We start from the raw sequence: 19,766 nt of genomic DNA on the forward strand, positions 1-19,766 counted from the left end.
ATCAACGTTATGCTATCGGTCCTCTTTCATCGGTTGAATAACTGGGGTAGGTTAGGAACGTGCAAGTCGCTGAAGTGGCGTCTAATAGAAAGACTTGTACCAGGCCACTGAGCCACACGAAATTATTATTATTATTATTATTTTATTATTATTATTATATACATAATTAAGGTTGTACAGAACCATCAAAGTGCGAGTTCTACTCGCGTTTGTTCAGTTTTCAACTTCATCTCGTGTCTTGTAGAGTTCCACAACGTACCTAGTTAATATGGCCATTATTAATTATGGCAATTATTAATTATTATTATTATCATTACATGTAATGGCCGTTAAGCTCGGAGGTGTGGTTAGCTGCGGGAACATGATTACGCCCCTGTGACAGTGAACACTGATGGGACAGGTTAGCATTTCCTTCACGTCCGGCACGGCCTTTACTTAGCCACGTGGCCACAATTGCTCGGACGACGATCGCATAAATGGCCTTTTTCAGAGGCCACACAGACGCTATGACTCGGCTTGCCAGCCGAAGGACACTACTTTACTGCGTAGGAGACTGGACAATGTTATGGCGCACACCACCTCTGCCAAACACTGCTTGCTCCGCAACCGCACGTCAGTCGTATGTAACCTGTCTTACTCTTTTATAGTGAATCACCAACTCAGTCGTGGCCTATGATGTCCACATCATTGTCTTAGTGGTATCTTCACTGCCTGGATAGAAAACTCTTGGACGTCCATTTATCAACTGATTCCTCTCGTCTGCTTCTTCTGTCATATTGCAATTAGGCAGAAATTTTCGATCGGTCTGTGTGCGATTAAGGATTACGTGTCTATTTATCATCATAATCATTAAGTCTTTAACACAGTATATGAAGAAGATTGGAATACTTCGGTAGTTGAACCTCGCAGAAGAAGAAGAATTCCTCCCTTCGCGGGAACTAGAAATTTACGCGCCCGGATTTCCGAGAGTGCTTACGTGCATTCTTCCGGGATACGGGGACGCGAACCAGCCCCGGCTCCAATCCGCCTCGCGGTTTAAAAGCGAAGGCTGGTGTGCCACGCCAGACTGGATGTAGTTTTCAGGTGGTTTCCCACTTCCAACTAGATGAATACCGGATTGACACCCATATTCCGCCTCAGATACTCACTATGCAAATATTTAGAAAACTTTAGCGCACTTTTGTATAGCCGGCCGCTGTGGCCGAGCGGTTCCAGGCGCTTCAGTTGGGAACCGCGCTGCTGCTACGGTCGCAGGTTCGAATCCTGCCTCGGGCATGAATGTGTGTGATGTCCTTAGGTTAGTTGGGTTTAAGTAGTTCTAAGTCTATGGGACTGATGTCCTCAGATGTTAAGACTCATTGTGCTTAGAGCCATGTGAACCATTTTTGAACTTTTATATATATGATTTGTGTGTGTGTGTGTGTGTGTGTGTGTGTGTGTGTGTGTGTGTGTGTGTGTGTGTGTGTATTTTAACTTGAAAGAAATAAATATGTCAAAAATGCGTACCATACGAAAAAAAAGTCCCGTGAACCCATACCTCCCCTTCCCACCAGTTTCCTATGGCTGGATCAGCATTTTACTTTCAAATGGGGATACCTCATTTTTATTGCAGTTTCGGATTCTATATTAAAAAATACCTAGGGTTTACCGGAAACAATTCTTTCCATTGGTTGTACTCGTAGATGACACTGTATTCTAAAAAAACCAGTTTTTCTGATTTTTGCAACTAAGAACCGATTCATCTGAATCTACATTGCATTTTTGTTAAAAATGTTAATTTTTAGCCACCTAAATGTCTAACCGTAAAAATTTAACTCTTGAAAACTGTTCTGTACTGTTCTAAACAGTTGATATTTTTGTTAAAAATTTAATTTAGTTTTCCAAATTTGATGGTACAATTAAACTTTTCCGTTTAGATACTTAAGTAAAAGTCTTAATGTACAACAAAGTCTGAAAAACTAAATTTGTAAGGAAAATATGAACTTTTTAGAAGGGAAACGGTAAATTTTAACCGCAAATCTAATGTAGAATCAAATCAGTCGGTTCTTAATTGCAAGACACGAAAAAATCGAATTTTGTCAGTTATAACTAGGCCTACCACGAATGGGCAAAAAATGTTTCGTGTAAGCCCTACGTCATATTGGCGTAAAATCCGAATCTGCAGAAAGGATTCCCTACGAAAATATAAAGTTGAACGCCGCCATGGCAAGTGGAACATTTAATGGGTGGCTGGTTTTAGCACACGTGGGTGTCCCTCATGAAAATATTAACTTTTCATCTGGAAATTTTTTGTCTTACGTTGCATATTTTCCAGATATTTAGTTTTTCGAAGTTAAAGCAAATATCCAGCGTATATAAAGAGCGAGAGACAGAGAGAGATTTAACTGTCACTCTTGAGGATTTTTTCCAATTAATTGCAGCAGAAAATTGTGACTAACGTCCTAAATCAAAATTGTGAAGGCGCATTTAGAAAATCGACAAGTATTTACAACACTTCTGCCAAAATTCAGTATCTGCTACCTTGTACACGTATCTCGGTCCCCAACATAGACCGTATGTAATACCTCAAAACTGCAAATTATCTTACTGAAAACTCTAAATTTAATGTCGTGTGGAGAGAAATACAGCGTTATATTTGCTTTACGTTTCTCTGTGACAATGAGTAGTGACATAGTGGCAGGCAGTGCCTCAGATACCAAGCACCGTTGCGTAAAAATATATGTAGCTTTGCATTCAGAAGCAAGTGCCTTACACAAGTTAGGTTGCATTTCTACTTAAGGAGTACTTTCTTAGTTCATAGGTAGTTTTTATCCTCTGTAGCCGCACGTTTAAGCAACGATGCCAACTTTGTTCAAGGGAAGTCTGCATTATTTGGGTCTCTCTGTTTTACGAATTAGGCGTACTGTACCTGTATTACTAAACAGCTGAAACAGAATGCCTATTGTAGAGTGCCTATTTAAACCCTTTCATGGCTAACAAAAATTTTGTTTTCAGCATTTCATATAATTATTGAACGAATTTAAAAATTTGAAATCCTGTCATAATCTACTCCTTAACAGGAACAGTCTTACGTTCAAAGCTGAACAGAATTAGTTGATTATTAAAGTCAAAATTTGTGTATCTATCTTGAGGCAGCGGTACTCACGGCACACAAATTACCCAGGCTGTATTAATCCGTTATTACACTTACACACTTACAATAAACCTTACAAATATTATCATATTTTTTCGAAAGCTTTTCTCACTGACAGCCCCCACAAAATAACGAAAGGAAAAGGGATATCCACTTCAGGGCGTGTTGCTACAATAACCATTAAGCAGAATATGTTGAAAACAACAGTCTTTCTTTATTTATTCTTGACGTGCGTTTCGCCTAATACAAGGCATGTTCAGATTGGCCTATATTCATGACAACTGTATTAGAAAGGCTTGATCCCAATTTGCAACTGGAAAGATTACAATTTTTTCTCAGGCGTACCAGTATAGTGTTGGTAAGTGGGTTTTGGGTGCCACGATTAGGGCATCAGCAAAAATAAATGGAAAAATATGTAGTGTAAAAGTAATTATTTTACATCTTCTTCCTGGTTTTTACCCGTACGGACCGTAGCCATCGTAAGGCCAGCCTCTGTAAATGTTTTCCATATTTTGATTTACAGTATTTTATTCATCCATATATTAATGGGTGTTAGGCTTTTAACTTATAACTTGAGCACGTACTTGCTTCGATTATTTTACTATATATGGTGAGGGAAGTCTATTTTTTCCGATTCCCTAATCCTGGCATAAAACCCATTTACCAACACTATAGTGTCAAGTTTCAAAAAACAAAACAAAAAATTAACTTTGTAATCTTTCCAGTTGCTAGGTAGGATCAAACATTTCGAATATAGCTGTAATTAATGTAGGTCAGCCTGAAGACGCCTTGCATTAGGCGAAACGCTCTTCATAAATAAATAAAGGAATAAAATCAATTCTGCAACCAAGACTGTTGTTTTCACCACATCAAAGAAAAAAAGTTTATCACTTAGGAATTGCATTTCCACAATACATATTGCAAACGGTATCCATATATAGCACAAAAGGTACCAGCGAAATTGTAGCATCGTATGACAAGAGATATGAAGTCATAAACATTGAGATACGTGGAAAACTAGCTTTTCGTAAAACGGAGCGAAACATGCGTCTGCTATATTAACTTAGTGTTTGATAATGAGAACAATTAGCGACTTCTAACAGACTGTGATGGTAATTTCAAACATTCTTTAAACTCATCCTCTCTCACAACCCCAAAAAATAATGAAGGAAGTTTTACACATGGTAGCTCGATTCTTTAAAGAATCGGGGTCTGTGCTGACGTTTATACAGATGATTAGTACGCCCTGACTCACAAGTGCACTATGATGTATAATAAGCGCTTCTAGTAATATACAGGATACCTTCTGTCACAGCTACTGCCTGGTTTCTTCGTGTTTGTTTGTTTCGTGCTCACGAGGAAGCAGACTAGAGCGGCGGAGATTCCGACACTGCTGTGTCATAGTACCCAACTGTAGTGAAATGAAACATTGCGACGGATTTGTTACTGGAAATATATATGCCTGATCTGTGAATTTTATTGCCAAAGTATTTACTCTGAAGAAAGTATTAAACTATCCAACTGAAACAAGAGGATTTAAACTGAAGGATTGAATGCTATTTTGACTATAGAAAATTGCGGCGACGTAAATCTTTGAAAAGTACTATTTGCGAGAGTGAAAATTTGTGTTAGATAGAAGCGAGAATATTTTGACTGAGAATTATGTTGAAAGATTAAATCATAATAGCCTAAAATATTTTCAGATCAGGAGAGAATGTTCTTGAAATTATTTGACGTTACGTAAAAGCAGAGACATTGCTGTGAAGTTGAGCTCTTTGCTGATCTGATATGGAGGGTGTGATCTCAGGGAATCATAAGAACGAAAAAATACTGAATATAGATTACGCCAATTTCACGAGATTTGCCTTAAATATTTTTCATTAATAATTTTAGAAGAGTTTGTGCCCCAGATCCGCAGAAGAGAAGAAGTGCAGTATTACGAATTTCTCCGGAAAGACGACAGAAATTGCGTCCAGAAGTAGAATGGTAAAATAATCGACCAAGAGTGAAAGTTTTACTATTATTCCTCGAAGATGTAATTAAGACAGAAAGTCCGTGAGAGGTTACTAAAGCTACTGGGTACAAGTATTATGGAATAATCCGATCAGCGTAATAGGATCTGGTTTTTAACGAATTATCATAAGTGTGTTATTATCGTGAACAAATCTAACGCGGACGGCTATCGTACACCGTGTGTCTGAGACATAGTGTCGATATTGCTGCTAAAGGAAAAGGGGCGGAGTGTTACTGGTCTTATTTCACTACTGCAATTTTTAATTTATCGATTTCTACTGCATATTATGACATTGATGTTTGCACGAGAGCGGAATCAATGACTTAGGCGTAAGTGAAAATAAAAGCAGGACCTGTTTACTGGTCAGTCTGGCAATGTCCAGATCGCACTCCAGTTTTGAAATGATACAGCAAAGCAGTCAAGGTTTTTTACACTAATTTTGAAATAGTTCTTTCCATTCTGCTCCAGAAATGTAGCACGTCCGTGTAATGGATTCATGTGAGCGCAAAGACGGAAAGTCTTTTCTACTGCCTTCTAGTGACACTTCTTTTTCTTTCCTAACTAGAACATGGAGGCCACATCTTCTGTGACACCCTTAGACAGCTGTAGGTAGACATTCAGTTTAAGCATAGCTAGATATCACTGCAGTATCATTATTGTCTCCGATCTGTAGACATTGGAAACATAGGAAGAACTTTCTCCACATCGCCGGTAAAGTAGATAACAATGCATTCAGAATTCTTTGGCGCTTCAGGTGGTCTTTGAAACTTGGAATTTGATGTTATGTTTCAGTTTAAGGAACCATGACAGTTGATTTAGAACTGCACTGATTTATCTAACATTAGACTATCAAACTGTTACTGCACGCTGTGCGAGTAACACGATTTAATGCCTAAAAAGAGTCGCGTTAAGAGCAGCCGTCGCAAATTCTAGGTCTACAGAGGGCGTACCACAGCTATTATTTCTCTTTTCGCCTTCTATTTTATCGATGTATAGTCCAAAACTAAACCGTGTTTTGTCACTTGTTCTAAATACAATGTTGTACCGCTCTGTACGGTGTGGTGCTTACGGTACATGACTCGGATTCGAGAAGAGCTACATCAGATTCCCATCCAGACGATAAAATGCCGCGAGATTGCGTTGTGCACATAGATACATACACAAGCACACACTACATCTACTAATTTTTGTAATAGCTTGTATTTTCGCAGAAATAAAATTAGCTCCAGTCCCCCGGTTCTGATCAAGGTTTTCCGGTATGAGACTGTCTCATTACCAGCACGCGAGGCATTTGTCTGAAAAGAAACGCGTTCTCGATGTCGTTTCGGGAGTGCAGCCGTTCGTCGTTTATTACTATGCACGACATGCCTTCTGGTCACCTACCAGACATCTTCCGACGAGACGGCGAAGAGTGACATCGGCTAACCCAGACTTCGACTGCTCCCGTCATATTCGGTAGCTTTCCACAAGAAATATCTTTCTTGGTAGTAAACGACAAACGGCTGAATTCCTGAAACGTCATCGAGTATTCCGCACGACAGGAAAATTTCAAGGTTCACATAATAACTAGGCTTCTTGATGGAGCACAACTCGAACAGTTCGCACTCCTGGCACAATAAATAAATCGAGATCAAACCTAGGCACAATTGGAGGTCAGAAATAAAGCAACAAAACAAGAACAAACCAGTTGTTTAGTTAGGGCCAATTCGAGAACATTTCCCCGCACAAGCGACTTGAGATTTGGTGTCCCCTATCCTCCCTCCTTTCCTTTGAACACTTTCATCTGTGTCCGTTTCGCTGATAACTGTGATACAATTCTACATAGAGTGTTTTAACTTGAGACATTTAGATAGGTCTATCTCGAAAACGCCGCATCGCCGGAAAAAATGTTCTAGTTGAAAATTTAATATTAGCAAAGGAGACACCCGTGTGCACTACCACTGACCTCCTCCTAACCTGCGTGGGCGGGGTCAAGTTGTATTTTCAAATGGGAGCGTCTCATTTTTATTCCATATTCGGATACTACGCCAAAAAATACGTACAGTTTACTCAAACCATTGCGTACTGTTAGTGGTAGATGCCAATGTAATCGACAAGTGTCAAGTGCACCTGTTTTTGCAATCAACGACCGACGCATCTGATTCTACATTTCATTTACGAAGTAGATGTAAAGCTTTGTGTTCTAACAATTGATATTTATGTTCGAAATCTAGTTTAGTGTTGCAAATTTGACTGTACATTAGTCGTTTCAATGTCTGGTTAGAAACTACGTTTAGCGTGATCCAAGAAGAATTTAAAATGAAATGAATACCCTTAGCTGCATACGGGCGTTGATATAAGTCAACGGGGACAGTTGAAAATGTGTGCCCCGACCGGGACTCGAACCCGGGATCTCCTGCTTACATGGCAGACGCGTTATCCATCTTTTTTTTTTAAATCTCATTTTGTTCATTTTCGTTCGTTGTATCTGCTCGGGGCGGACGTCGCAAGACGCCCGTTTCAGCTCGTCGTTGATCCGTCAACTCAGTTTTTTTTATTAAAGAGAGCAGCTAACCCTCTGACCAAACACGCTGAGTTACCGTGCCGGCCGGTGAGCCTTATATATTATATATATATGGTATCTGTTCTTTCGGGCATGTGGTTGTGATTCTTATTCCGCCGGTAGCTGCGTAGGGGCCAGCGCGATAGTTACGGCGCGTCGATGGAAACACATACCGAAATCAGTCACCCTGATGGCGGGGTTCGAGGGCAGCCACCAAAATCAAACATGCCGATCGTTTGGGGACTCACCACAATCAACGCCGCAGGAAACAGAAAGCTACGTTTCCACGCAAGTAGCTTGTTTTCTAGATATGTCAATGTCTAGCTATATTATTTGTATTGCACAATCACACTTGCGACACTCAAGAAATGTTTGGACATCAATATCAACCGTTAGAACACAAAGGTGTATGGTTCAAATGGCTCTGAGCACTACGAGACTTAACTTCTGATGTCATCAGTCCCCTAGAACGTAGAACTACTTAAACCTAACTAACCTAAGGGCATCACACGCATCCATGCCCGATGCAGGATTCGAACCTGCCACCGAAGCGGTCGCCCCGTTCCAGACTGTAGCACAAAGGTTTACATTTACATTGTAAATGAAGTGTAAAATCATTTGCTTCGCTTCTTAATTGCAAGAAAAGCTACACTTGATGTGTGTCGATTACAGCACGATCTGCTACAAATGGAAATCAGTGGTTTGAGCAAACAGTACGCATTTTCGGCGTAGAGTCCGAAAATGCAATATAGATGCGGGGAGGGTAAACAGGAAGGTGATTCCGCCGACTCAAGAGGGGCGGTTGGGAGGAGGTGAGCTGTAGCACAGACGGATGTCCCGGTTACTAATATCGCCTTTACACCTAGAAAATTTTTTCGTGCGATGCGTCGTTTTCAAGACATTTAGTTGTCTTAAGTTGAAACAAATGTCGTGTATACAAGTCCTGCAGACGTCGCCCAAGCGGCTGCTGCTGAGATTGTGATACGTTCTGTAAAGCACTCTTACAGTCGTGGTGCCTCCGGCGCCCCTCTCAGCTTGGCATCCCACGTGGCGGCTTGCGTCGCTTGGGCCTTCAACCGGCCCTGAGACTAGTAACGGCCTTGCTGTAGAAGCCGCTATCGAATTTCGCCACTCGAAACGTTCTGACTTATTTGGTTTCATTCGAGAAGTGATCGAGTGACTATCGTTTGCGAACAACAACCCATCTCGCTTTGAGAAACTGGAGTGCGAAATGTTGTTTAATAATTCGCATCGCCTTACTCACACTCAAATTTCAATGTAGACCATCGTGAACGGCGAACGGAATAGAAGAGGAGAAGAGAGGGAGAGAGAAAATGCTGGTGGTGCATGCTGCACGCTGCATGTGGAATGGCACATTGTGAGTGCAGACGTACAGTGGATTGTAAAGGATGCTCAGATAGAGCGCATCTAATATTACAGTGAAAATTGAAAATGTTCCTGTTCTATGTCAGCAATCTTGGTGATAACAAAATCTTATGAACGGGTCAAATAATACATAGTCATCCCTGATGTTTGTGTGCTATGAGACAGCCAGAGAAAATTGCTGGACAACGACATTCCATGACTAAACCGACTGGATGGGCATTCGGCAGTTGTCTTTGTCTCTGCTTTAAGACAGTAGTTCAATGGAGACAGTCAACAGCACCTGAAAAATTGACGACTCACCACGAGATGGCGTTTTGCAGATTCTAGGATACTAAATGTTACTCAAGATTACATTGGAACGTTTTTAGAAAGGAACATTCTTGGCGAGAATATTTAATCTCTAGAAAAAATGTATTAGATACCAGAAATCAAGCCGACCGGAGTGGCCGAGCGGTTCTAGGCGCTACAGTTTGGAACCACGCGACCGCTACGGTCGCAGGTTCGAATCCTGCCTCGGGCATGGATGTGTGTGATGCCCTTAGGTTAGTTAGGTTTAAGTAATTCTACGTTCTAGGGGACTGATGACCTCAGAAGTTAAATCCCATAGTGCTCAGAGCAATTTGAACCATTTTTTTGAACCAGAAACCAAAGTTGTTCACAAATAGTAATATTGGCGAGATAAAGCACCCAATGTGGCCAGTCAAATGTAAGGACATGCCCAGAACAAATTTTATAGAACATCAGTAAAGGGATCATTGTAGTGTGTCACATTTCAATACTAAGCCTGGTGTACGGCACCTCATCACCTGTTGGGAGGTCATGCACGATTGACTGTGCACGAAGTGATGACCATCATTTATTTATTGCCAGCGGACACCTGGCCCAGTCCACCGTGAGTGGTGCGCCACACAGAACCACTGTCGCCACTGATTTTCTCTGGGGTGCAGCACTGCGCAACACTCACTGACCAACCTTGCCTACAAATTAATCTTTGGCACAAATGTTTTTTATTTCATTCTTTGATCACAATATCTATTCTTTTGACGATTCAGTCAGTAATGACCATCCTCAGATCTACAATATAAAAATATATACGCCTGCAGCGTGTCTGTCAACACAGTACAGCATTAAGTATCACAATATACTATCATACAACCAGGGAAATATTTGTCTGGTATTTACTGCATTAAATCATTCACTTACAAGCCCACCTGACGACGTTCTCTATGTCCGAAAGTAATTAATAACACCCTGAAAAGTGACTCTAAGGTAATCATTAGTTAACACAACAGGCATATTACTGTTTTTTTTCCTATGGTATAATGTGGTGGAAAGGTACTGACTGTTTCATAAAAGGTTTTTTAGGGGTGATCGCTATCAATCTAGTTCTGGTCGAAATCAGATATCTTTCGTGAAAAAAAACTCTTAATGTGCTCGTGAAGCACGCAATTTTTTATTCATTATTAACTGCAAATCCTGCAGTCAAATTGAGTTGTTGTAATGAATAAATCTGATTAACATAACGAATCCATCAGCACATAGCGCCCAAAGTGGAGTCACAATAGGCATAACCCAAAAGTGACCATGAAAAGGCTCACAGATTAAAAGTAGGAATAGCGGTTATCACTGAAACAACTGGTTTTCGGATATATCGTTTTCTTCATCTCCAGTTTAACCTGACTGTTAAAACCGCTCAAAATAACCGGTTTATGAAGTAACCGCTTTTTCATTTTTATTGCTATTATTTCCAGTAATAAACGTTGACAAAGGCTGCAAAATTCTAAGAGTCTCTCAGACTTATGATAGATTATACGTTTCAAGATATACGGAATCAAGATATCAAAGAAAATAGTTAAAAAAAGCAAACCATCGCACATCTACCACTCGCTGCTTTCTTCGAAAAGTAATGAGGGGTTGAATACGGCCGGCCCGGGTGGCCGAGCGGTTGTAGGCGCTACAGTCTGGAACCGCGCGACCGCTACGGTCGCAGGACTGATGACCTCAGCAGTTAAGTCCCATAGTGCACAGAGCCATTTGAACCATTTTTTGGTTGAATACACCAAAAATCATGTAATCGAAGATCATACCACTATTTGGGTATTACAAACTGTCAGGGTGAAAAATGAGGCTAGAGATCTCTATTTTTCGTTCTGTGTTGTACGATTCCAAGGGCTGCAAGCAGATAAAGGCATTTTATATAGGCACAACAGCAGATCAGCTACTTACTAATTTTATTATGAACTATGAATGAATTGTTAAGTTTTTAATTTATTACGGTTGCCTTAATTTTATAGAAATGGCAGACAAATAATAAGCTTGGGTGTACAATTTGTAGCGTTCTTGTTGTTTACTCCGCAGCCGATAGGCGTCATTGGATGCGGGTATGGAGAGGCATGTGGTCAGCACACCGCCCTCCCGGCCGATATCAGTTTTCGTGATTGGAGCCGCTGATTTTCGATCAGGTAGCTCCTCCAGTTGCCTCACAAGGGCTGTGTGCACCCCGTCTACCGACAGCGCTCAGCAGAACGGGACGATCAGCTATCCAAGTGCTAGCCAAGCCCGACAGCGCTTAACTTCGCTGATCTGGCGGGAACCGGTGTTACCACTGCGACAAGGCAATTGGCCAAATAGAACATTTACCAGCAGCAATTACACGACTAAACTACGTCCAAACAGGCCTTGGAAGGCCCAACGGTACCAACCGGCCGCCGTGTCATCCCCTTTCACAGGTGTCACTGGATGCGGATATGGAGGAGCATGTGATCAGCACACCGCTCTCCCGGCCGTATGTCAGTTTACGAGACCGGAGCCGCTACTTCTCAATCAAGTAGCTCCTCAGTTTGCCTCACAAGGGCTGAGTGCACCTCACTTGCCAGCAGCCCTCTGTAGACCGGATGGTCGCCCATCCAAGGGTTAGCCCAGCCCAACAGCGCTTATTCTAGGAGCGCTCTCAACATACAATCTTGAGCAATTCGTTAGAAAACCAACTCGAGATGGGAACATAGATATCTTGGCAACAAACAGACCTGATCTTTTTGCGGAAGTTAATCTACAAGAAGGTATTAGCGACCATAATGTCGTTGTGGCTTCTATGTCAGTGGAAGTTGCCAAAAAAAAAAAAAAAAAAAAAAAAAAAAAAAAAAAAAAGAGTGTTCACCGAGGGACACAAAATTGTTGAGCAGCTTTGGTTGGAATTTAAAGGTATTGTCCACCACGTGCTAGATAAGTATGTGCCTAGCAAAAGTATAGGGGAGGGAAAGGATCCACCTTGGTACAACAAATATATTAGGAAGTTGCTGAGAAAGCAGAGAATTTTGCACAAACAGAAATTAGGCGAAATGAAAGCAGCTGTCAAAAGATCAATGAGAGATTCTTTTAACGAATTTGAAAGTAATATTTTATCTGCACAGTCTAAAAATAACCCCAAAAAATTTTGGTCGTACGTAAAATCTATGAACGCGACAAATAATTCAATACCTTCTCTTGAGCCGGCCGCGGTGGTTTAGCGGTTCTAGGCGCTCAGTCCGGAACCGCGCGACTGCTACGGTCGCAGGTTCGAATCCTGCCTCGGGCATGGATGTGTGTGATGTCCTTAGGTTATTTAGATTTAAGTAGTTCTAAGTTCTAGGGGACTGATGACCACGGATGTTTAGTCCCATAGTGCTCAGAGCCATTTGAACCATTTTTTGAACCTTCTCTTGATGACAGTCCGGGTAATGTAACGGATGATGATAAACAGAAGGCCGAAATTCTAAACCTACCTTTCAAAAACTCGTTTACGGTAGTGGACTGCAGCACCATTCCCCCTTTCAATTATCGAACAAACGCAAGGATGGCTGACATAGTGTTTAGTGTATCTGGGATTGTAAAACAGTTAAGATCCTTAGACTCCAGGAAGGCATCTGGCCCAGACGGTATCCCCGTAAGATTATGTGGCGATTACGCTACAAATATAGCACAATTCTTATCCATCATCTATCAGAGATCATTGGAACAGCGGAAAGTTCCACGGGACTGGAAGAAAGCCCAGGTATAGCAATCTATAAAAAGAGTAGAAAATCGGATGCACATGATTACCGGCCAATTTCACTAACATCGATTTGTTGTAGAATCAAGGAACATATTTTGTGTTCAGACATAATGACCTTTCTAGAATCTGAGAAGCTCATCTGCAGGACCCAGCATGGTTTTAGGAAACAGGGTCATGCGAGACAGCTGGCCCTCTTTGTGCATGATACACAACAGGCTCTAGATACCGGCTCCCAGGTTTATGCCATATTTCTCGACATTCGAAAGGCGTTCGATTCAATTCCGCACTGTCGCTTGCTCCAGAAAGTGCGCACTTACGGTCTATCCGATGACATATGCGGTTGGATTGAATGTTTTCTAACAGACAGACATCAGTATGTCGTCCTGAATGGAGTGACTTCAACAGAAACAAGCGTAACTTCAGGTGTGCCCCAGGGCAGCGTAATAGGTCCGCTGCTTTTTACGCGATCTGATTGATGGTATTGACAGCGGCATTACACTGTTTGTTTGCCGGCCGAAGTGGCCGTGCGGTTAAAGGCGCTGCAGTCTGGAACTGCAAGACCGCTACGGTCGCAGGTTCGAATCCTGCCTCGGGCATGGATGTTTGTGATGTCCTTAGGTTAGTTAGGTTTAACTAGTTCTAAGTTCTAGGGGACTAATAACCTCAGCAGTTGAGTCCCATAGTGCTCAGAGCCATTTGAACCATTACACTGTTTGCCGATGATGCTGTAATCTACAGGGAAGTACGATCACACGAAAGTGGTGAACAAATCAGTGAGGATTTGCAGAAAATAAATGTGTGGTGTAATGACTCGCAGTTATCTCTCAATATTAGTAAGTGTAACCTACTGCGTATAACAAGGCGAAAATCCCCATTAATGTACGAGTACAAAATAAATGCCCAGTCTTCGGAAACGGTAACATCTGTAAAGAATCTGGGTGTGACTGTTCGAAATGATCTCAAATGGAATGATCAGATTACACAAAAAAATGTCTCTGAGCACTATGGGACTTAACATCTGAGGTCACGAGACCCCTAGAACTTAGAACTACTTAAACCCAGCTAACCTAAGGACACCACACACAGCCATGCCCGGGCCAGGACTCGAACCTGCGACCGTAGCGGTCGCGCAGTTCCAGACTGAAGCGCCTAGAACCGCTCGTCCACACCGGGCGGCTCAGATTACACAAGTAGCGGTCAAGGCGAACTCTAGATTGCGGTTTATTGGTAGGATCCTGAAGCGATGAAGTCCTTCAACAAAGGAAATTGCTTACAACACCTTGTTCGTCCAGTCAGTATTGTTCGTCTGTATGGGACCCTTACCAGTTGGGTCTGATTCAAGAGATTGAGAAGGTCCAAAGAAGAGCAGCAAGATTCGTGACTGGTACAATTAGCCATCATGAGAGCGTTACAAATCTCATAGAAAGTTTGAAGTGGGATACACTTACGGATAGACGACGCGCTAAACGGAAGGGGCTGCTCACTAACTTCCGAAATCCGATCTTCGCCGAGGATGTAGAGCATATATTATTACCACCAACTTAAAAATCGCGCAACGATCACCACTCAAAGATTAGAAACTAGAACTCGTATTGAGGCGTTCAGACAGCCGTTTTTCCCTCGTGCGATCCGCGAGTGGAACAGGGGGGGATATGAGTTTGGCGCGAATTGTGCCCTCCGCCACACTCCGCATGGTGGCTAACGGAGTATATATGTAGATCTAGAGCTTCGGTGATCTGACGGGAACCGGTGTTACCACTGCGGCAAGGCCATAGGCAGCAATTACACAACAGTAGTTAAAAATTCAGTAAATTATTAGCCCACAGGCCAATATTTATTGTTCAATCTGTGTATAAATACTCGTGTTGATATATAAGGCAACTCTTTCATCAGAAACAATACCACTCAAAGGCGGTATTAGTCTTTCAGGAGTCACAGAACTTCCTACCAACAATAAATATTTTTGGATTAGAAATTACAAACTTGGCTTATAACTCTTACTTTGCTCCCAATAAACGAAAAAATCTCTGCTTCTGGGTGGTAAAGGACAACAGGTACATTATTGTCTCGCCAATGCTGCTGCGATTCTGATACTCTGAGGTGATAAAAGTCATGAGATACCTCCTAAAACAGTGTCGCGTCGGACCTCCTTTTCCCGACACAGTGCAGTAGCTCTACGTCGCATGGACTCAGCGAGTCCCCGGCAGAAAGATTGAGCTATGCTGCCTCGAGAGCTGTGAATAGTTGCGAAAGTTTTGCCGGTGCAGGAATTTGTACACGAATAGAGCTCAAGATTATGTCACAGAAATGTTCAATGGGATTCATCTATGTGGCCAAATCATTCGCTCGAACTGTACTTCAAACTAACCGCAAACAATTGAGGCCCGATGCAATGGCGTATTATCATCCGTAGAAATTGCATCGTTGTATGGAAATATTAAGTCCAGGTATAGCTGCAAATGGTCTCCATGTTGCCAAACATAACCATTTTCAGTCAATCAAAATTTCAATTGGAACAGGGGACCCAGTCTATTCCATGTAAACGCAACCCAAACCATTATGGAGCCACCATCAGCTTACACAGTGCCTTGTTGACAACTTGGGTCCAAGGCTTCGTGAGGTGTGCGTCACGCTCGAACCGTATCGTGAGCTCCAACCAACTGAAATCGGGACTCACGTGACCAGACCACGGTCTTCCAGTCTTCTATGATCCAAGCGATGTGGTCACGAGCCTAGAAGAGGCGTTGCAGGCGATGTCGTGCTGTTAGCAAAGGCACTCGCGTCGGTTATCTGCTGACATAGCCCATTAACGCAAAATTTCACTGCACTGTCCTTACGGATACATTCGTCGTACGTCCTACATTGATTTCTACGGTTATTTCACGTAGTGCTGCTTGCCTGTTAGCACTAACACCTCTACGCAAACGCCGCTGCTTTCTGTCTACCTCTACATCATCATCTGCATGGTTACTCTGCAATTCAAACTTAAGTGCCTGTCATACTACTTCTCTACCATTCCATTCTCGAATGGTGCGTGGGAAAAAGGAACACCTAAATCTTTCCGTTCAAGCTCTGATTTCTCTTATTTTATTATGATGTTCATTTCTCCCCACGTCGGTTGGTGTCAACAAAATATTTTCGCAGTCGGAAGAGAAAGTTGGTGATTGAAATTTCATAAATAGATCTCGCCGCAAAGAAACCGCCTTTGTTTCAGTGACTGCCACCCTAACTCGCGGATCATATCAATGACACTCTCACCCCGATTGCGCGATAACACGAAACGAGCTGCCCTTCCTTGTACGCTTTCGATGTCCTCCGTGAATCCTACCTGGTAAGGATCCCACACCGCGCAGCAATATTCCAGCAGAGGACAGACAAGTGTAATGTAGACTGTCTCTTTAGTGGGTTTGTCGCATCTTCTAAGTGTTCTTCCAACAAAGTCTAGTCTTTGTTTCGCCTTCCCCACAATATTATCTATATGGTCTGTTCAATTTAAGTTGCTCGTAACTGTAATTCCTAGGTGTTTAGTCGAATTGACAGCCCTTCGATTTGTGCGATTTATCGTATACCCAAAATTTATCGGATTTCTTTTAGTACCCATGTGGATGACCTCGCACTTTTCTACGTTTAGTGCCAATTGCCACTTTTCGCACCAAACAGAAATTCTCTCTAGATTATTTTGTAATTTGAATTGATCGTCTGATGATTTTACTAGACGGTAAATTACAGCGCCCTCTGCAAACAATCTAAGGGGGCTGCTTAGATTATTACCTAGATCATTAATGTAAATCAGGAACAGCAGAGGGCCTATGACACTACTTTGCGGAACGCCAGATATCACTTCTGTTCTATTCGATGATTTACCATCTGTCACTACGAACGATGACCTCTCTGAGAGGAAATCACGAATCCAGTCACATAACTGAGATGATACTCCACATGCACGCAATTTGATTAATAGTCGCTTGTGAGGAACGGTATCGAAAGCCTTCTGGAAATCTAGGAATATGGAATCGATCTGACATCCCTTGTCGACAGCACTCGTTACTTCATGGGAATAAAGAGCTAGCTGCGTTGCACAAGAACAGTATTTTCTGAATCCGTGTTGGTTATGTATCGTTAAGTGAAGGCCGATGGCCATGTTAACTCACGTTTTTCGGCCATTATCTCATAGAAAACCTTTTCATATGAGTCACCAGAGTACAAATGACAGCTCCGCCATTGCACTGCCCTTTTATACCTTGTTTATACGACACTCTCGCCTTCTATATACGAGGTTTGTCCGGAAAATACGTATAAAAGTTGAATAATGTCTATGTTACAAGTTGCAGTCACCGCCAGGTGGGACTACTGCTGTAATCAATCCCATCAACGCTCAGTTCGAGTCAGGGCACTCTGCGTGAAGGTGGGAGTGTGCGGCAGCTTGTTGACAGTTACCCTTTTTCACCTGCCGTCGGCATGAATCTCTCTTTGATTGAGGAACAGCGCGTCAACATCAAGTTTCTTGCAAAGCTAGGCAAGAATGGCCGTGAGATGTTTGAGTGTTTGAAACAGGTTTACGGAGACAATTCTCTGAACGAACCAACCGTGAACAAGTGGTTAAAAAGGTTCCGGGATGGCCGAGAAGAAGTGAACGATGACCCTCGCCCAGGACGCCCGTCGACATCGAGTTCCGATGCAAATGTTGAACGAATTCGGGCTTGTGTTCTTAAAAACCGTAGATTGACAATCAGAATGATTGCTGACGAGCTGTCAATCCCCAAAACAATCGTTCACGAAATCCTGACACAAAAACTTGAAATGAAGAAATTGTGTGCGAAAATCGTACCAAAGCTCTTGACGCCAGAACAGAAAGCAAAGAGGGTGGAGTGCTGTGAGGATTGGTTGGAAGCAGAGGAACGAGGGGACTTTCTCAGCCGAGTCATCACTGGAGACGAGTCCTGGTTTTACGAATTCGATGTAGAGCTCAAATCTCAAAGCAAGGAATGGAAACTAGCAGGAGAACCGAGAACAAAAAAGTCGCGAAAATCAAGGTCCAATGTGAAGACAATGTTGATTGTTTTCTTTGATTCTAGGGGCATTGTTCACAAGGAATTTGCCCCTCCCGGCCAGAGAGTGAACGGAAATTTTTACGTTGAAGTTCTGACACGTCTCAGAGCTCGTGTGGCCCGAGTTCGACCGGAGTTGGCAAAAGGGGGCAGATGGATCCTTCATCACGACAATGCGCCCGCTCACACGTCGCTCGTTGTGCGCGAGTTTTTGGCCCGAAGCTCAATCACCGTGACAGACCACCCGCCTTATTCACCCGATTTAGCCCCGTGTGACTTCTTCATGTTCCCGAAATGCAAAATGGTGCTTCGGGGGCGGCACTTGGGAGATGTGGAAGCCATCAAGGCGGAAACGACACGGCAACTGAACAACAGCACAACTGAAGACTTTCAGCAATGTTATCAATAGTTGAAACGGCGTTGGCAGAAGTGTATCGCGTCTCAGGGCGAGTACTTTGAAGGAGACCATATTGTAATACATGAATAATTGTAAAATAAAGTTATTATTCAACTTTTATACGTATTTTCCGGACAAACCTCGTATATGCATGTCCCAATCCCATGACTTTTGTAACCTCAGTTTATCGTGTGCATGTTGCTCCTTTCTAACTGTTGGCGTTGTTATTAATCGCTTTTCTCACTTTCTATAATAACCTAATATTTCAAAGCAATGGAAGTTTACGAATCTGCATTACTAGTTTTAAAAATGTTTCGCTTAAAAACCAAATATTTAGTGCCACTGATGTGATCAACTGACACAACAATTTTTTTCCAATAACCGGGTGCATAATGTAGCCGAGACTAAACAAATGCCGAGAAATATTGGTTATTCAGAACTAAAATACCGGTATCAGCTTTAAGGGTCAGTTTTCCCTATCCTAAATTAAAAGCTAATGCGGGGATATAGATTGGAGGGTTAGTACAGAGGTGAAGCAGGACAAAGCCCACACTGACCGTGGTGAGCAAAAGCCGGGGGTCGATCTCGGTGTCGTTGCTTGGCGAAGCAGCGGCGAAGCAGCCCGCCAGCAAAGCGGACACCGCCAGCGCCAGAAGCAGTGGCGGCAGCAGCGGCATACTGGCGGAACAGACTGGCGCGCTCGCGGCCGGCTCCGTGGTTTTACACACCCAGTGACGTCACCAGGTATCACGCCGGCCTTCGCCGCGCCGCTGCGTCAGCTGAACACTCCGCATCCACATCAGTGCCACGCAACCCAGGGCCTCAATAGGGATTGGAAAAACCGACCGGTAAATCTAGTACCGGTCAAAATGAAATGTCGTGTGACTAGGGCCTGGTGCAAGTCTTTTAGTTGACGCCACTTTGGCGACTTATGCGTCGATGGGGATGATACGAAGATGACGAAGACAACACAACATGCAGTCCGGCCGAGCGGTTCTAGGCGCTTCAGCCTGGAACCGTGCGACCGCTACGGTCGCAGGTTCGAATCCTGCCTCGGGCATGGATGTGTGTGATGTCCTTAGGTTAGTTAGGTTTAAGTAGTTCTAAGTTCTAGCGGACTATGACCTCAGGTGTTAAGCCCCTTTCTGCTCAGAGCCACACCCAGTCGATGAGCGGATGTAGTCTCCGACCCAGTTGGGAATCGAACGCTGGCCCT

At 42.9% G+C, this 19,766-nt stretch overlaps 1 protein-coding gene across 3 annotated transcripts in view; it reads right to left on the minus strand.

The window, feature by feature from the left end:
* Window positions 1-19,228, minus strand: part of LOC124619874 (lipase 1-like) — a 219,889-nt gene extending 200,661 nt beyond the window's left edge. For all 3 annotated transcript variants that reach the window (XM_047146497.1, XM_047146495.1, XM_047146494.1), the window contains exon 1: window positions 19,108-19,228. In XM_047146497.1, the coding sequence (XP_047002453.1) occupies window positions 19,108-19,227 (120 nt within the window). In that variant the 5' untranslated portion in view covers window position 19,228. The remainder of the gene's footprint in view (window positions 1-19,107) is intronic.
* Between the last annotated feature and the right edge of the window lie 538 nt (window positions 19,229-19,766).

This window comes from Schistocerca americana, chromosome 6, assembly GCF_021461395.2.
Source record: "Schistocerca americana isolate TAMUIC-IGC-003095 chromosome 6, iqSchAmer2.1, whole genome shotgun sequence".
NCBI classification, from domain to species: domain Eukaryota; kingdom Metazoa; phylum Arthropoda; class Insecta; order Orthoptera; family Acrididae; genus Schistocerca; species Schistocerca americana.